The following is a 17,431-nucleotide window of genomic DNA, read 5'->3' as shown; positions in this document are numbered from 1 at the left end:
TATATATATATATATATATATATATATATATATATATATGTATATATATGTATATATATGTATATATATGTATATATATGTATATACAGTGGTACCTCGGTACTCGACCATAATCCGTTCTGAGGTGGTGGTCGAGCACCGATTTGTTTGAACACCGAAACCAATTTTCCCATAAGAAATAATGGAAAGTATGTGTGCACAAGTAAATGTGCACAAGCAGTACATGATAAAGATAAAGATAAAGATAAAGATAAATAAAGCATTATAAACCATTTTGTATAATTTACTTACGTTTTGGAGAGTGGTTGATGGCATACAGGAATGGATGTGGAGAGGACGGGAGGGAGTTACTCCTTCCATGATGACGCTAGCTAACTGCGACGCGAGGTCGGACACTCGTACACCACGTTCATATTTTGCTATAATTTCCTTCTTCGGTTCAATAGTGGTCCTCATTGTTTTCCTCTTTGCCTTCCCCTTATCACTGTCTTTCTTTGGACCCATTATTAAGGGCTAGAGCAACACGAAAAAGTTTAAATCCGGGAAGAAATACTCGAACAAACGTCTTACTCCGCTGGCGGTCTGAGTTGAACTGGCGCTTACCCGCTGGCCGAGAAGGGCCGAGGAGCGCGTTTGGGTCGGGTCGGGTCGGGTCGGCTCGGCTAGTCGAGAACCGAAAATCTGTTTGAGGTCCGATGCATTACCTACTTGATTTTTTTGGTCGAGCACCGATTTGGTCGAGTATAGAGGCGGTCGAGTACCGAGGTACCACTGTGTATATATATATATATATATATATATATATATATATATATATATATATATATATATATATATATATATATATATATATATATATATATATATAGCAAGTTGACAAATGAAGGGCACCTGTGAGGTACCTTTTGAGCCCCACCATGGGCCTCAAATGTCGACATTTGTGTCCGTGCATATAAAGTGCAAAATTAGCATGCAAGCGGAAAAAAAAAAATCAAGGCAGCCAGCCGAGAGAAAGCAGCAAGTTAGTGCAAGCTGAGCAGAGGAAAAACAAACAAACAAACAAACAAATGAACAAACAAATGAATCAGTTATTGTTTTGGTTGTTGCTTGTTTAGTCACCTTGTTAAAATTTTAGTCTCGCAACAATCAGTCAATATTTTCAAGAATTCATGTTGTCCTCCTTTAGAGCAGACTGACCATGGCTTGTGGTTTTTTTTTTTTTTTTTTTTCAAAATAAGACAATCACAGCAATATAATTTGAAAAGCAATAATCATTATTATTGCAGATTTCCGGATGGATGGTATGGACCAGAAGTAAATCTGGTTTACATTTATTTAAATGCTTGATTTCATAATAATAAAAAATAAAAAGTGGTGTTAGTTGTAGCCCTACGTGAATGTTGCAGAAATTTCCCATAAACCCTGTGTTTGCAAGGCTGTGAGAACGCTTGCGCTGGCCCAGCCTCACCTCGCCTGGCCGCCACCTGCAGGGCATACTCAATTCGTTGTAGTTCACGCTGCTTGGCCTCCTGCTGGTATCGCTCCTCTTTGGCAGCGTCATACTTGATGGCTGTCCACAACACATACACACACACACACACATTCACACAAAATCAATGTCGGCACTGCACTGCATTGTGGGTAGTGGAATGAGAAGCCACCATTTATAAAAGGGCCTTCCACCTCATAATCGTCACTTGCTCTTTTTGTGCTCAGGCGAAAATCATGCCAAAGGGGAAAAAGTTGTGTTTTGGCACCATCTTAGTGCGGCAAGTTGGGGTGGTGGGGAGCTTCTTTTAGCCAAGCTGCTGACTAGCTACTGTCTAGTAACATTCCACTGGTGAAGAAATTCCTTTTGACAGATGCCACGGTTAGGAGTCATCTCAATGCCAAGGTACACTAAGGTGAATTGTGGGGCTTCATTTAGAGGCTAAATCTGGGGAGTCAAACACACAGCCCGCTGGCTGGTTCTGGCCAGCAAACGAGTTTAATTTCGCCTGCGATGTAAGCGAAAGAAATATTGTCGTTTGCCCCAAAACCATTTGTCCCGGAAAAAAAAGAAAAAGAATAGGTTTGGCCGAGAGAGGCTAAAATTTGAAAAGTTAAAAAAAAAAAAAAAAAAATCTATATAGCACTATTATCGACCAGTGATGACCGACATACTGCCCGCAGGCAAACAGGTTTAATTTGGCTTGCGAGAGGATTTTGTAATGTATAAAAAGGAGCTGATTTTTTTTTCCAGTCAATGAATTAATAATCATATTCATGAATATGATTTGATGATTAATAGTGATGAAACTAAAGCTAAAACTACCCTTCAGCAGGAGCTGAGCAAGAGAGGTGCTGCTGTATAGGCGGCGGGCAGCCCAAGACCTTCCTTAAACAAGGCCAAGGAGAAGGAAAAGCGTCAGGTAATTACATGAAATTAAGTGAAAGTTCTCCGGATCCACTGTAAAGTACACAGCAAGCTCACTCCCCTCCCTTCGCTTGACAGTGTTGTGTGAAAAGTGACCTTAATCTTGACCTTGCAACAAAACCCCTCGCATAGAGTGTAAACGACGCGCTCCATCTGAAAGCGGCATTAGGCCAGAGATTCGTCTTGGTGTCAGAAACAACAAAGGAAGGGGTCCAACTGGAGTTGACTGTTCCCTGGGAAGATAGGATGGAGGAGGCCTTTGAGAGGAAGAGGGCCAAGTATGAGGAACTGGCAGGTGAGTGCTGAAGTAGGGGATGTAGGAACTGATGAAACCCCAGTCGGGTGTAGAGGATTCGCCGATCAAGATGTTGGGGATCAAGGGACTGCACAACAGGAGGGCCATCAAAAACATCAGCAATGCAGCAGTAGCCATCTTGATGTGCTCAGTGCTGAGAGAGCACAACAAGCAAGTAATTCTTAGAATGTGTCAATGAATGAAAATAACACTTTAGGGGTGTTAAGGGTGCAAAATTAACACTGCAATATGGTTAAAAGCTCCAAAAAGTTACATTTCCATGATAGAGGCCCTTTAAAGAATAAGTATCAATAAAAAGATGAAAAGATAATGAAATGATTGGTCTACTCCCGAGATTCCCATCGAGTGGCATCGCTCAAACTGCCACTTTTGTTTTTGTTCCAATCTTAGGAGCACATAGGCAATCCCTAGGAAAACGTGACTCAGTCACTAACAGTAAGCCTATAGAAGACTCTCGGACATGAATACTTCAGTCCTGTGAGATGTCCAAGCATGCCAATTGATTTCGGCAGTCATGCGGCCCTAGGGAAAGTTGGCGCCGCCCGCACCCAAAACGAGAGCTCAGGCCTCCTGTTCGCTGGGCTCGTCTTCAGTGCGTGCTTGGCTGTAACGCACGCACACCCGGAATGTGAGGAAAAGCGCACGTCCGTCTCTCTCACTCGCACACAAACAGACAGACACACACACACACACACACACACGCGCCGTTGTAGCTTACTGGCGCCGGGGACAAGCAGCAAGTAGAAGCCATCCAGCGTAGCCACCACCGCCTCCTTGTACAGGTTCTTCCATGGGATCTTCAACGTCAGCGTGCCTGACCCACACAAACAAAAACAAGTCAAGAAATAAAAAAGATAAAAATTACTTGCTCATAGGCCCAAATCCATTATGATTATTGTTCATATTATTACTATGGACGAATCGGAGCAGCGCTCAATGCGTGGCTTGGTTCCAAATGAGGTTGGGGAACACTGATGTAAAGTAACTCTGATGATGAGTACCTCCTTTAAAAAAAAAAAAAAAAAGATAAAAATTACTCGATTATAGGCCTAACAGTTGTTGATGCTATCCATAAGGGAACACGCAACCAACGCAACACGGTAAAGCCAACTTCAGCATCAAATCTTTCGAAGGCTTTAACTTAGAAGTTGTTCCTGGAAAGATATCTCTTCAGACAGAGTCAGCTGAGCATCCCTAGAGACAAAAACATCAGTCTGCGCTCCAAGACCCGTCTGATGCGCTCCCTCGCAATATCAATCTTTCTATATGCCTGCGAAACCTGGACACTCAATGCAGATCTACAAAGAAGAATCCTTGCAACAGAAATGAGATGTTACAGAAAGATCCTTGGCATCCACACACCGTGTGACAAATGAAGAGATCCAAAATAAAGTAAAACGGGCAATCGGACCCCAATACAACCTCCTCCCTGTCGTCAAAAAACACAAATTGAGTTGGTACGGACACATGTCTCTTTCAACTGGCCTTGCAAAGACCATCTTGCAAGTGGCTGTCAGAGGAAGCGGCAAGCGGGGAAGACAACGAAAGAGATGGGAGGACGATATCCATGAACAGACAGGCCTGAACCTGGCAACATCCCATAGAGCAGTGGAGGACAGAGACAGATGGAGAAGGGAGGTAACCAATTCTTCACAGGCACCCCAACGACCTCAGCAGAAGTCAAGGGATAAGTGAAGAAGTGAAGTGTTCCTGGCAAGCGTGTCATAGCGTCTTGTTTTTCCAGTCACAACAATTGCGGCGTTTTACAAAGCAGTGCTGTCGTTCTGAAACCAATCGCTAATAAAGGCTACAAAAACAACCTCATTACGCTTGCATCGTATTATGGCATGTGTCTGTCGTCCTTGTTTAGCGGGTACTCCAGTGTTAGCAGCTACAGTGCTCAAGTGGCCCAGGCGAAAGCGGTGGGATGGATTTTTCAAAGACCATTCGATGGACGGAAATGCCTCCGTACACTTTGGTGCTGACAGTCCGACAAATACCATCCTTATGGATGACTTCTGGATAAGGCTTAGTCCTTTCTATGCGTGACAAATTGCTCAAAATGAGGCATTTGTCAAATAACTGTTGTCAGCGTTACCATTAAAAGAGACCTGAGAAAAGACCAAGATCTACTGTAGTCATAACAATCTTTTGCTAAAGAGGCAGAGAGCACCACGGTCTTCCAGTGTTCTCACTCTCTCCTCCTCGCTTTATTACAAAGGTGGTTACAAGTTTGTTAGTAAGGGAGTTTTTATATATGTGTGTGTGTGCGTGCAAGCAATGAGTTTTTTTTAATCAGGGGTGCCCAATACGTCGATCGCGATCTACCGGTCGATCGCGAAGGTACTGTGGGTCGATCGCATGGCATTAAAACGTAGACGTCAGCCTATGATCCGTCTTCACTCTGAAATTTGTTACTTTATTGGCATATGGGGGGAGGTCGGTCTGACCAATCTGACCTTTTCTGACAGAGGGGTCACTGCACATGCGCACATAACGGCGCGTTCTCGCAAGCTAGTGAGTTAGCCTCTAATTTATTTATTCTAAACGTAAGGATATAAAAATGAGTGAGGGAGCTGGACCAAGTAAAAAGCCAAAAACGTACCATTTCCATACGGAATGGGAGGTGGACTTTTTCTTCACTATGTCATTTTCAAAGTGCGTTTGCCTCATCTGCCAGTCTGTCATCGCTATACCGAAAAAGGGAAATGTGGAGCGGCATTTTCGGACTGTTCATAAAAACTACGATACTGACTTCCCTCCGAAAAGCGAGCTGAGAAGGAGAAAGGTGAAAGAACTAAAATCCCAGTTGTCTGGACAGCAGTCATTTTTCTCACAGCTAACTTCAAAAGCAAAGGCAGCCACCGAAGCTTCGTTTCGGGTGAGTCACTTAATCGTTAAGAACAAGAAATCCTTCCAAGACGGAGAAATGGTAAAAGAGGCATTTGTTGAAGCAGCTGACTCGCTGTCCATTCAGTGCAAGTCATCAGAGTAAGGTAATGAAAAAAAAATGCACAGAGTTGTATTGAGCAATATGGATTCATGTAGTTATGCAAGGTACACCAACATATATGGTTCATATAAAGAATTCTCAATATTTTTATAAATAAATATATGTTTTGCAAATTTATAGTAGGTAGATCATTTTGACTTGGTCATTTTATAAGTAGCTCGCATGCTGGAAAAGTGTGTGCACCCCTGTTTTTAATGATACCATAAATAGACAAATATTCCATCAAATGTCATTGCAATGTGTTGGCTTGGTCAACAGTTCAATGCTGACTGACAGTCCTTCAGAACACTTATTCAAAATGTTATTGAAGCGAAAAAAATAAGGAATATTACTCATAGTAAAGCGTCATTTGATTTAGGACAGGGGTAGCCAAGTTCGGTCCTCAAAAGCCAAAATCCAGCCTGTTTTCATTGTGTCCCTTCAACTAACACACCTGATTCAAATGATTAGCTCATCAGCATGCTTTGCAGAATCCTGATAATGATACTGATTTGAGTCAGGTGTGTTGGTTGAAGAGATACAGTGAAAACAGGCTGGATTGTGGCTCTGGAGGACCGAACTTGGCCACCTCTGATTCAGGGCATTGCACTGCCCATAAATTCATATTAGACACAGAAGCAAATGGGATTGTGATTAATAAATCAAGAGAAAGCGAATGAATAAGAGAAAGGACGAAAAAGAGAAGTACACACACCCACAAACACACAGAACGAATGTAGGAAAAAACGACGCACTCACCAATCTGTCCAGCCTTGACCTTGAATGGGATGTCGAATTCACTCTGAAGACAAAAGACAGCTTACTGAGACATTGAGGCATTAAAGAGCAAAACACCACAAACAAAAATAACAAACTTACCAGCGCATTTTCCTTTACTCTCAGGTTCTCCAGGACAACGTTTCCTGGGAGAAATGAGGGTGTGTCACCATGGCAACCATTAAACTCATTCACGGAGGACGGTGACCCGCTTTCCAATGGGATATGTTACTTTTGGCAGAAATCATCAAATAACATTACTTACATAATCGACTGATTAATTGATGAATCCGATTTTTTAAAAACTAGAACACATTCTGTATATTTTATTCCTTGCAGCCTTTATAAACGGGAAAAATAATTTCACACACAGCAATTTCGATTTAAATTTTATGAATCGTCCCTTGATAAAGCTAGTGTGCCCAGTACAAAAGACAGCATTGATGGCTGATATTACTATACATTTTTAAGCTACAAAGACAAACCCAGTTCAAGTTATCCTGACGGCATCCTGACAGGTTGTGCCACACCTCGTGCAAATACATACTCATACATTCTTGTTAACGTCACCATTTACTTCCAGTACATGGTTTATACTTGGCAAAAGAAAATACCAACCCATCGCATCCAAAGTGAATCAACAAGAGATTGTGAAGAACTATAGCCTCTGAAGCGTAGTAAAAGCACAGAGACACAAATGTCATCTGTCGTTAGACAAAAATAGAGCTACTGTATGCCCTTGTCCAAAACTTTTGTTTTCTTGAGGCCTGCAGAGATTGTCATTCAATGGAGACAACAAGACTTTTGTGATGACTGGAACTTGGCCATCAGGGTGCGCGCGAAGGCAGCAGCTCCTGAGCAATGTTTTGGATGGGCCTCCATCACAAAGGTGTCTCAAAGGGCTTAGCGGCGATTATCGATTCAAGATCCCCGAAATGCATTTAAGGACAAAGAAGAAACTTCGAGGTGAGATTGGGTGTTTGCGTTGGGACGGCCGCGGGCAGCTTTCTTGACGATGTCCACACAAGTTCATGGAAATGTCTTCAAATCTCAGATTCTTTGCAATTCCCCAACAATTGTCTATTGTCGTGCAAGCGCACAAAGCAGGTCTGATGCGGATGTCAAAAACTCGTCAGATCATTACTTCTGTTTGGAAGGCTAGCTTTAAAAACCCGTCATTTCCAACTGCATAACTTGTGTTCTGCATGCGGATCTTTACCGCCGCCCTAGTGGCTCCTCGGAGCTTGATCAAAAATTTTTCAGAATGGAAAAAGATGGGGGAGAGAAAATATTTTTTGTTTTACTATGGTTTCTGTAGGACGACACACATGACAGAAACATTCTTAAAGTTTTCCAAAGCTCTATAAATGTGTAGAATAAATATTATGTTTCAACATTTCTGTCAACGAAGATTTACGTCATAGCCTGCGGCACGCGTTTCTATCAGCAGGGCGGGATGCCAGGCAAGTGGCCGTTGTAAACAAACCGGCGGCTGTAAGAGGCCATGCATCCCAAAGGGAAAAAGAGAAAAATACCTGAGGAAATTAGGATTCAGCATTTCTCTGACCAAATCATTTTCATTCATTGTAATGGGGAAGTAGTACCCGAATGTTTGCTCTGTAGCGAGAAGTTGTCTAATAACAAAAAGAGCAATGTGGAACGACATTTTCAGGGAAGGCGTTCTTTATTTGCAGCCAAGTACCCAGTTGGGAATGAAAGGAAAAGTATGATTGCATTACTTCAGGAGAAATTAGAGGAGCGCAAAAATATATTTAAGAAGTGGATTGCACTCCAAACTCCACGACTGCTCCAAGTTTGGTTGCAACCCTGGAGATAATAAATCGTGGCAAACCGTTCACAGATGGTGACTACATGAAGGAATCATTCATCAACATGTCAAAACACCTATTTACAGACTTCATAAACAAAACCGGGATAGTACAAAAAAGACACGCCTCTCTCCGCCAAGACAGTGAAGGAAAGAACGATTAAAATGGCAGGCAACATCACCGATCAACAAATCAAGGACATTAATTCAGCGCCAGCATACTCAATTGCCTGTGATGTGTGATGTGATCGATATTGAACAGACTGCGCCTTTATGCAGGTTTGTGGCTGATGTTTTCTTTTTATAAATGCAGGCTGCGTTTTATTGCACTCCGTTGCCCAGATTAGGGGCACGTTATGCACGTTCCATTTTTTTTTGACGATTCCTCAAAATAAAAACTTAAAATATCTGCTTTCTTTCATTTAATCAAAGCAATGAAACCTAATTCATTAATATTGTAACGAAGTTAAACTTGAGGCGGCATCGCACAACAGAGCAGTCACGAGGCGCGTCATTTTCGACAGAATGCACTTCGGGAAAATTAAACATTTAATCACGAAAGCTCAATGGCTCATTATGTATTCGTAGTTAACTTATTCATTTTTATCGTCGGCTAATATAGCTAGTATAGATACATACAGAATGTGTTGCCTTCATTATAAGGCTTTTAATTTTTTGCGGCTCCACACATTTGTTTTTTTTTGGTCCAATACGGCTCTTTCAACATCTTGGGTTGCCGACCCCTGGTCAAGAGGTTGGAACCAGTGACGCAAGTCAACCAAATCTGGTTGCGCCCCATAAAGGGGAACATGAAGGAACGCGTGAAGGACAATAGCGTTGCAAGTGCTCTATTGGGGCCAACGCTTTGCGGAATCGTTTCCATTAGCCACTTGTATGTCCTAAGACAAGCAAGGTTCGCGAACGGACCGTGGCCGCCACCTAGCCGGAAGCTAGCTCGCCTCCTAAACTCACCTCCCCAAATTCCAATCTTGAGCTGGGACTTGTCCAAGTTCTCCACGTAGTTCCCGATAAACCTGTTCAAGAGGTCGCTGACCAAAGACTCGAACACCATGACTTACGGCCGCGGACCGAACCGGAGGATCACTTCCGCGTTGAACGGGCTGTCAACGACCCATCTGCGCTCTGCTAGTAGAGTCTGCCTGCCGAGCACAGAGTGCATCGTTCGCTCAGGTGATCACTGCCATGGGACCGCTACTTTTCTTCCGACATATGTAATAACCTGTTGTCAAAAGTTACAATTATTGCAGTCTGTGAGCTGCAGGATTCATAAAATACAAACAAATGAAAGAATCTCCCAAAACAAAAACCCGATTCGATAAACATGGACATTAGTACTACAGCAGTTCACAATTGCCCCTCGACTGCTGTGCTGTATCAGCGATAGGACTCGTCTCCTGAAGCTTTTTTGGATCGAACATTAAAGGGCCTATAACATGCTGTTTTGTTCTTTCCACGGCGTAATATGTGCATATAAATTGTATTTGGCACATTGGCGTTTAATTTCGTATTAAAAAAAAAGATTTTTTTTTTTTTTTATGGTATCCCCATTTATGACCAGGTAGTAAAACGAGAGGGGTTTAATTGCAGGCTGTTAGACGGGGGCGTGCAGTCCCAAAAATGGTACCAAAAGAACTACATGCCCCGTGTGGTGGGGTTTTGCCTTTATTGGACGATGGGGTGTAGACCTTTTTACCCCCTTGGCACCATAGCCCGTCTGCGCAGTACACTTCCTGTTCCGACAGGTACATAAAGCTATATTGGTTGAGCGAGAGAGGGCTATCGCGAGGGAGCAAAAAAAAATTGAGCGAGCAACTTCTTTTCAATAGTTTTTTTCCTACGCTCAAAATCTGTTTTTGCGCGCTAACCTTTATTTTTTGCACTCACTTTTTTTGCACACTCGCTATTGTGGCACAAATATAACGGCATATATTAGAGGGTGAAATGATGCGTCTAACTTTTATGTCGTGATTAATGTATATCATATTAACATAAATTCAATACAGTGAAATAGAACTATTAAATGCTGTAAATGCTTCAAAAAAATTAAAGGTTGTCTGACTGTTGTAATATTGATGTCATGGTTTGGCATGGTGGTGTGTCGTGGTGGACCCAAAGGCAGGTAATTGGGAAGCAAGATGAACTCCAAAAATGGTATTTAATAAAAGAGGACCAAAAATCAAGGTAGCAAACAATAAGGTAGCAACTTGAAGGACATAAATAACAAACGCAGCAGACCGGGGGCAGGCTCGAAGGAGGACACACGGAACTAAAACAAACCGAGACGAAAAGACATAACTTGGGCATGAACGAGGCGCAAAACGACAAAGACAAAGACAATGACCCAACACAAATTGAAAGCAAACTCAGGCTTAAATAGACTAGGGACTAGACAAGTAAACAGGAAACAGCTGGGGAGAAACAAACGCAGAAGGAGTTGATTGGGTGGCACAAGGAGGGCAAGCACACAGGTGGAAACAAATCATACTAACGGGGATTGACACAAGGAAAAGCAAGAGTGCAAGACAAGAACTAAAAGAACTCACAACTTGAAAAACCCTAAATCCCCCCAAAACAGAAAACAGAAAACTGGTGATACTTTGTCCACTTTGGCTATCAGTTCGGTCCTGCCACATTTCCTTGTTCAAACGTCCTTTTTTGAGCCACATATTTCTCTGTTTTCCTGCATTTATTGGGTCCCCTTCCTTCCTCCTCCTATGGTTATGTGTATACACTACTGAAATAATATATACATACATTATAGTATATGCAGGAACATAAATCAGATAAACACACAAAGCTGTTATTAAAGAAACCACAACTAAAATTGTGCACGTCATTAATTTTCTGTTTTTGTGCAGTTACATTTTCTTTCACTTTTTGAGTGTGTTGAGTTTGCTCAGCTGCAGAATTCCCTGAATTCCATGTGTCCAAACTCTCATGGACCCTGATAGCGTGTGCCTCTGTGAACATGCCTCCACCACTCTCATCCAATCGGGTGCGTTAGTGTATGTATAAAAGCTTGGCATCAGCCCAGAGAAGACATGATGCAACCATGACCTTCCTGTGGATCCTCTTCTGCCTCGCCTTCGTCGGTGCTGCCTATGGTGAGCTAGCCTTAGCATGTTAGCGTTCACCTAACTTAGTCTTGCTGGTGACATTGACGATGGCAATGTCATCAGGTTGCGGCTCTCCCGCCATCCCCCCGGTGATCACGGGATACTCTCGCATTGTCAACGGCGAGGAGGCGGTGCCTCACTCCTGGCCCTGGCAGGTGTCGCTGCAGGTACATGAACACACACTCACACACACACGGGAAGTGAGGTGAGAGCGCCACCCTGTGGTTTTTCCCTCGGTAGGACTACACGGGTTTCCACTTCTGCGGCGGCTCCCTGGTCAACGACAACTGGGTGGTGACGGCGGCGCACTGCGGCGTCAGGTAGCACTGCCATGACTTTATTCAAATTGAAAATGCTGTCTGCTGCATTGAGGACAAAGTGTGGACAACAGCGTACAACAACGTGACGCCCTGTGTCTCGGTGCTTGCAGGACTTCCCACCGCGTGGTTTTGGGTGAACACGACCGCTCGTCCACCGCTGAGGATACCCAGGTTCTCAGGGTGGCCAAGGTGAGGCCACCGCTCCATCGTAAATGCAGCTGGCATGATTAGCGTTGACGCCGTGATGGTGTGCCACCCCGCAGGTGTTCAAGCACCCTCGCTACAACGGCTTCACCATCAATAACGACATTCTGCTCATCAAGCTGGCCAGCCCGGCTCAGATGAACATGCGCGTGTCACCCGTCTGCGTGGCCCAAGCCGATGACGACTTCCCTGGAGGCATGAAGTGTGTCACCACTGGCTGGGGGCTGACCCGCCACAACGGTCAGGAAAGCGCCTGCCGCCGGTTGTCGACCCAATTGACGCACACCTCACCCTGCCTTCTCGGGCCCCCGCGACCTTTCAGCACCCGAAACGCCATCCCTCCTCCAGCAGGCATCTCTGCCACTGCTGACCAATGAGCAGTGCCATAGATTCTGGGGCAAGAAGATCAGTAACCTGATGATCTGCGCCGGAGCCTCCGGAGCTTCGTCCTGCATGGTGGGCGGAGCGCTCTAGATCCTAACCGTGACCTCTTCAAAGCCTAAGCCTAAACCTAAGTGTATTATAGTTGGAGCTTGACCTTCAAGTTCCCGCCCTCTTTTAGCATCTCAAGTCATCTGCGATACTCCCAAGTGTCCAGTCCTAAGACCTTAACACCAAGTCTCTACTCGCGATCTTGTAGATATCTAGTACCAAGTTCCCATTACCAAGTCTCTACAACCATGTGTCTATGCTACTGTCCAATATTTGTTACTGCCTGGTTCCAATGACCAAATGTCCGCATCTTGGTCCCGCATACGTGACTAGTATCTTCTAGGACTTTTTCAGCTCGTAGCAAGTCTTGCGCACTGGTTCCAATGCCAAATGTCCACAATTTGGTCCCTCATATGTACTGTAACAAGTATCTCCTAGAAACTTTCAGCTTGTAGCAAGTCTTGAGCACTATTCTTTGTTGATGGGCATTATGCGCTTCCTTTGGCAGGGCGATTCCGGCGGCCCCCTGGTGTGCCAGAAGGCGGGCGTCTGGACCCTAGTGGGCATCGTGTCCTGGGGCAGCGGAACCTGCACGCCTAGCATGCCCGGTGTCTATGCACGAGTCACCGAACTGCGCGCCTGGATGGACCAGACCATCGCCTCCAACTAAGCAAAAGGCCTCAGCTTCAATAAAACGTCTTAAACTACAAATGCACATCTTCTCTACTTATTCTCAACCTCATTTTTCATGATCCACGAGAGCTTTCTTATTTCGCGCGATTACGTCGTTGTTTTGATTAGCGTGAAATTTCTGTCAAGGCGTAATTACCTTTTTCACAATATCTTCATGGCTGAAAAGTCTCATGATTCATCCTTTTTTTCTGGTTCTTGTTTTTTCCAAGTGTTCGATGAAGCCTATTTGGCACTTCATGACTCAAGCTAGGCCCTGGTGTCGCTGTGACCTTCCCTGCCTGTCCTGCATATTCCTATTTATTTCCACCCTGGCAGACATCAAGTTGGAAGCACATGAGATGTGATTTTAAGGTGCTGTTAATTACTTATAAAATTTTACACGGTTTAGCTTACCTTACGTTATGTTCACCTTATGTTCCGTCCCGACAACTTCGATCACAAAATGCCGGTTTAATATCGACCCCACGGGCTAAAAAGAAGTCTGCGGGATCAAGGGCATTTTCCATTCGCGCGCCAGTACTATGGAATGCCCTACCTATGGAAGTTCGCGCAGCCACCTCAGTAGAAATCTTTAAATCCCGACTAAAAACACATTTATACTCAAAAGCATTTAGTTAATTGAGCCTGTCTGCAGCTTTCTTCTTTTTTTCTTTTTTCCTGCCCCCCTCTTCCGGCTGGGAGAGGGGTCTAGCTAGATGGTGAGGGTTGACTTGACCACCTCCATTGGGTCCTGCGCTGGTTGACCATCACGGGTTAGGAGTTTGGCCGTCTGCGGTCCACCTGGCTGGAATGTGGGATGGTTCCTGCCCAATGGCTTTGCCTGCTGTCAAGACATCACTGCACTATATAGCGCAATATGTTTTCTGTAATTTATATTGTTTCTGTGTCTGGTACATGCAGCATCCACTTCAACCTGTGGGCCTGGAAGGGGGCTCCTCCCACCTGTGGTCCCTTCTGGAGGTTTCTGATTTTCCCCAAATTGGGGTTTTTGAGTTTTTCCTTCCCCTTCTGGGAGCTTTGACAGGGGATGCTGTTGTGTACCTTATACTGAAAAGATGTCTCTGTACGACCTCTTTTCATCTGTGAAGCCCTTTGAGACTTCGGTGATTTAGGGCTAAATAAATAAAATTTGATTTGATTTGATTTGAAGCAGTTAATCAATGCTAAAAATATATCTAAAATTGTAACAAATACATATTATGATTAGGCTGGTGCATAATAATCATGGAATCAACTGTAGGATTATTTTAGAATAAATGTACAGTGGTGAGCCATCAGGGGGAGCAAGGCCTTCTCTGCTGGCCTGATATAACCGGACATTATCATAACTATAATAAACTATAATAGTTCTAATAACAATAATAAAAGTCAATATCATTTTAAATTTATTTTTACTCTATATATATATATATATATATATATATATATATATATATATATATATATATATATATATATATATATATATATATATATATATATATTTTTTTTTTATATATATATAAAATTATTCTCCATAATCTGTTCTTTCCGTGTCATATTATATCCATATGGTGACACTCCTACAAGTGCTGCCATTTTAGTGAAGAGTTTTTAGCCAATTAAAATTCAGCTAACGTGTGTTGCCGGGCACACTCCCAGGCAGACTTATCTCTGCTTGATTTGGGAGGCGCTAGGGCATTCGCTTGAACGAGTAAAAGGCTCTCTGTGCAGTGTACAATGACATATTGTATACTGGCCCATATTTATGTTAGACAGCTGCAATAGCCAATCGACCCATAAAAACGCCTTCAAGAAACCTCACGCAGAACGTAATGTACGTGGACACTCAATGCAGGAAGGTGGAGCTATATTGATCCACCATGTTTAACGGTGGAAGTAGTTAAATCAAGTTATATGAAAAAAAAAGAGTAAAAAAAATAAATCATGTTGCTCAACCAGCTAACATTAGCATTAGCATACGTCAAAGCCAGACTTGCAGAGCCTTTTTTTTTAAACCCACAATGGCTGAAGAAGAGCAAAACGAAAATTGGACTGATGCGACTTTCAGCATTGGTGTCCATGTCAATACGAAAGGATTTATTATTGGAAATGAAACACGAAGACAAATTCTACAAGCAAGGCATGAAATTCTTTCTGAGGAAACAAAAGAAGAGTGGATTTTGTACTGAAATAACTTAAGGACAGCATTTTGGGTGAGTGAATTTATTTTTTTCATTTTATGTCCTTCATATTCAATTGTCATGTTTGGTTGGGTTTGGTTGTTGCGAGTTTGTGGGGTTTTGTTCATGTTTCTGTTCCACTTGCGTCTGCCTTTATTGTCTGCATTCTCATTAGTTTGATTTTGTCCACCAGTTTTGCTCCTGTCCAGTCCTGCATCATTTCCTTGTTAAAACTTCCTTTTTAGCCATATATTTCTCAGTTTTCCTGCATTTTGGGGTCCCGTTTCTTCCTCCTCACAATGCCCAAATGTGACAAATGAAATTGCCATTTGTAATTTAGCGTACAATCTTGTTAAAGCTTGCCTGCTCTTGGTGGACTTCATAAAACTTCGTGGACAAATAATTTGAAATTATTTTGTCATGTTTCATGATAAGTTTTAATTGCTGATGCGGGTTTATTGATGTTTAAATGCTTTGGAAAAAAAGCCTGTGTACATGCGTACGTCTGCGCATGAGGGGTCCAATCACTGAAGGCCTAAGTGTGAAACGCACGGACCACCATTGGTGTTTTGTTCAGCCTGCACGCTATCAACCAACCGGTCAGCAGGTTGTGCTGAATAGTTGCTGGAATAATTTCACGCCTTGGTGGTCAAGTGACGGCTGCTATTATATTCTTTTAAAACTGCAACCATGGTTTCTTGGCAAATAAGACATATAGCCTTGGACTGTGCTTCCATTCTTTCTTAAACTCATAGTCAATTTTTTTTTCTTTGACATTAAAGGAAATGCATGTGTTTTAAATCCTATGTATCAATAAAATACTGTGTTCATGGAACTGTGTTATTCTAATAAAGATTGAGATGACGCAATGTCAGTATGAAGCAGATATAGTCTTGGCCCAGAAGAAATCAAGAAAAGTCATGACCTCCGAAAGGAACAAATGGCATTCCCCGACACAACATTCCACCAGGAACAAAAGGCCAGCTGTGGCCATCAAGAGAAGATATCAGTCAGGGTTTATGGTGCTCAGACTTCACCCCTCTTCCAAAGAACAAAGACTTGTGAAGACACCATCCCCACGCACGCACACACATTCACACACGTGCACGCACACTCAAACACACACAAACACACACCTGCATTCCACAGTGGGACTACATGCCCCAAAAGGGTATAAGAACTGAATGTGGAAGGTGAAACATTGCCATTTTCTGCTCTGACCTGCTGCAGGACTAGCCAGAGGCCTTGAGTACTCTCCCACTCTGTCTGGACTAAATAAATTGTTTCACTATGTTGTGATATGGGCGATCTTCTAACAAAAGCGAACACGCTAGGAACGAGTTAGATGCGAGAGGCTTTTCTAGGTTCCTTCAACATTGATGCAGATGGATTGTAACCTGACCAGTAGATGAACGATAATTAAAAATGGCTGATTTGATCTCCCCCTCGCTCACTCATTCTTGCTTGAGGCTCTGCAAAATTATGTCATTGTGACACCTGTTGTTGGTAGTCTGTCATAAGAAGTCAAAATGAAATGAATGGAATGACAAGTCAAAATGAAATGAATTGAATCATCCAAACCAAACCTTAATTCTATGCCATCATAGGTGGGTTGGTTCCGGCCCACGGGCCGTAGTTTGCCTATGATTTATCTAATGTTTAGGTTATGTAGTTATATAATTAAAAAAAACATAAATGCAATATGTGGAAAAGAACTATTAAAAAAATAGTCTGGTCCACAGACTGTCGTAATATTCATATGGCATTAGTAAAAAATGTATGGAAAATGTAGTAGTGCAATACCTTTTGCATGCATTTGTGACACGTCCTTTACAGAAAAAAAAATCCCATCCAAAATTAAAGTGGCAAAAGTCATTCTAAAATATAAATGTGGAAACCAATATAAATATTACCATAATTGTCAAAACTAGAAAAAAAAATAAAAAAATTATATTCCCCACACACACTTAATTTCATTAAGTAATTCACTGTTAGGAAGTATCTTTAAAGTGAGAATCTATATGGTTTCAAGAATAACAAGTCCATTTATATGGCAGTATTGGAGATTTTGTAGGAAATCAAGACTAGTATGTATAACAAAAATTTCCCAGTTTTGATTTTCATAGATCAAAAAAAAGCATTTGATACTATAGA

General features: G+C 42.6%; 2 protein-coding genes across 13 annotated transcripts in view; one reads left to right on the top strand and one right to left on the bottom strand.

The window, feature by feature from the left end:
- The window catches only part of vps13c (vacuolar protein sorting 13 homolog C), a 101,917-nt gene extending 92,450 nt beyond the window's left edge, over positions 1–9,467 (bottom strand). For 8 of the 12 annotated variants that reach the window (XM_088412752.1, XM_088412753.1, XM_088412754.1 and 5 more), the window contains exons 1-5: positions 9,302–9,465; positions 6,604–6,647; positions 6,484–6,526; positions 3,451–3,546; positions 1,469–1,570 (exon numbers count right to left, since the gene is read on the bottom strand). In XM_088412752.1, the coding sequence (XP_088268878.1) occupies positions 1,469–1,570; positions 3,451–3,546; positions 6,484–6,526; positions 6,604–6,647; positions 9,302–9,401 (385 nt within the window). In that variant the 5' untranslated portion in view covers positions 9,402–9,465. Of the gene's footprint in view, positions 1–1,468; positions 1,571–3,450; positions 3,547–6,483; positions 6,527–6,603; positions 6,648–9,301 lie in introns of all 12 variants that reach the window. The other 4 variants (XR_015865333.1, XM_088412761.1, XM_088412759.1 and 1 more) reach the window with 2 other exon arrangements.
- Positions 9,468–11,338: 1,871 nt separating this feature from the next.
- LOC148425237 (chymotrypsin A-like) lies at positions 11,339–13,133 on the top strand. The gene is made up of 7 exons (XM_088412767.1): positions 11,339–11,454; positions 11,530–11,633; positions 11,707–11,786; positions 11,897–11,975; positions 12,050–12,230; positions 12,313–12,446; positions 12,931–13,133. The coding sequence occupies exons 1-7, from the start codon at positions 11,358–11,360 to the stop codon at positions 13,090–13,092; spliced, it is 837 nt and encodes a 278-aa protein (XP_088268893.1). The 5' UTR covers positions 11,339–11,357; the 3' UTR covers positions 13,093–13,133.
- The last annotated feature ends 4,298 nt before the right edge of the window (positions 13,134–17,431 follow it).

Source organism: Hippichthys cyanospilos, chromosome 4, assembly GCF_059441005.1.
Source record: "Hippichthys cyanospilos isolate Australia breed blue-spotted pipefish chromosome 4, RoL_Hcya_1.0, whole genome shotgun sequence".
Classification (NCBI taxonomy): domain Eukaryota; kingdom Metazoa; phylum Chordata; class Actinopteri; order Syngnathiformes; family Syngnathidae; genus Hippichthys; species Hippichthys cyanospilos.
The sequence above is the reverse complement of the archived record's forward strand: the minus strand, read 5'-3'. Positions and strand labels throughout refer to the sequence as shown.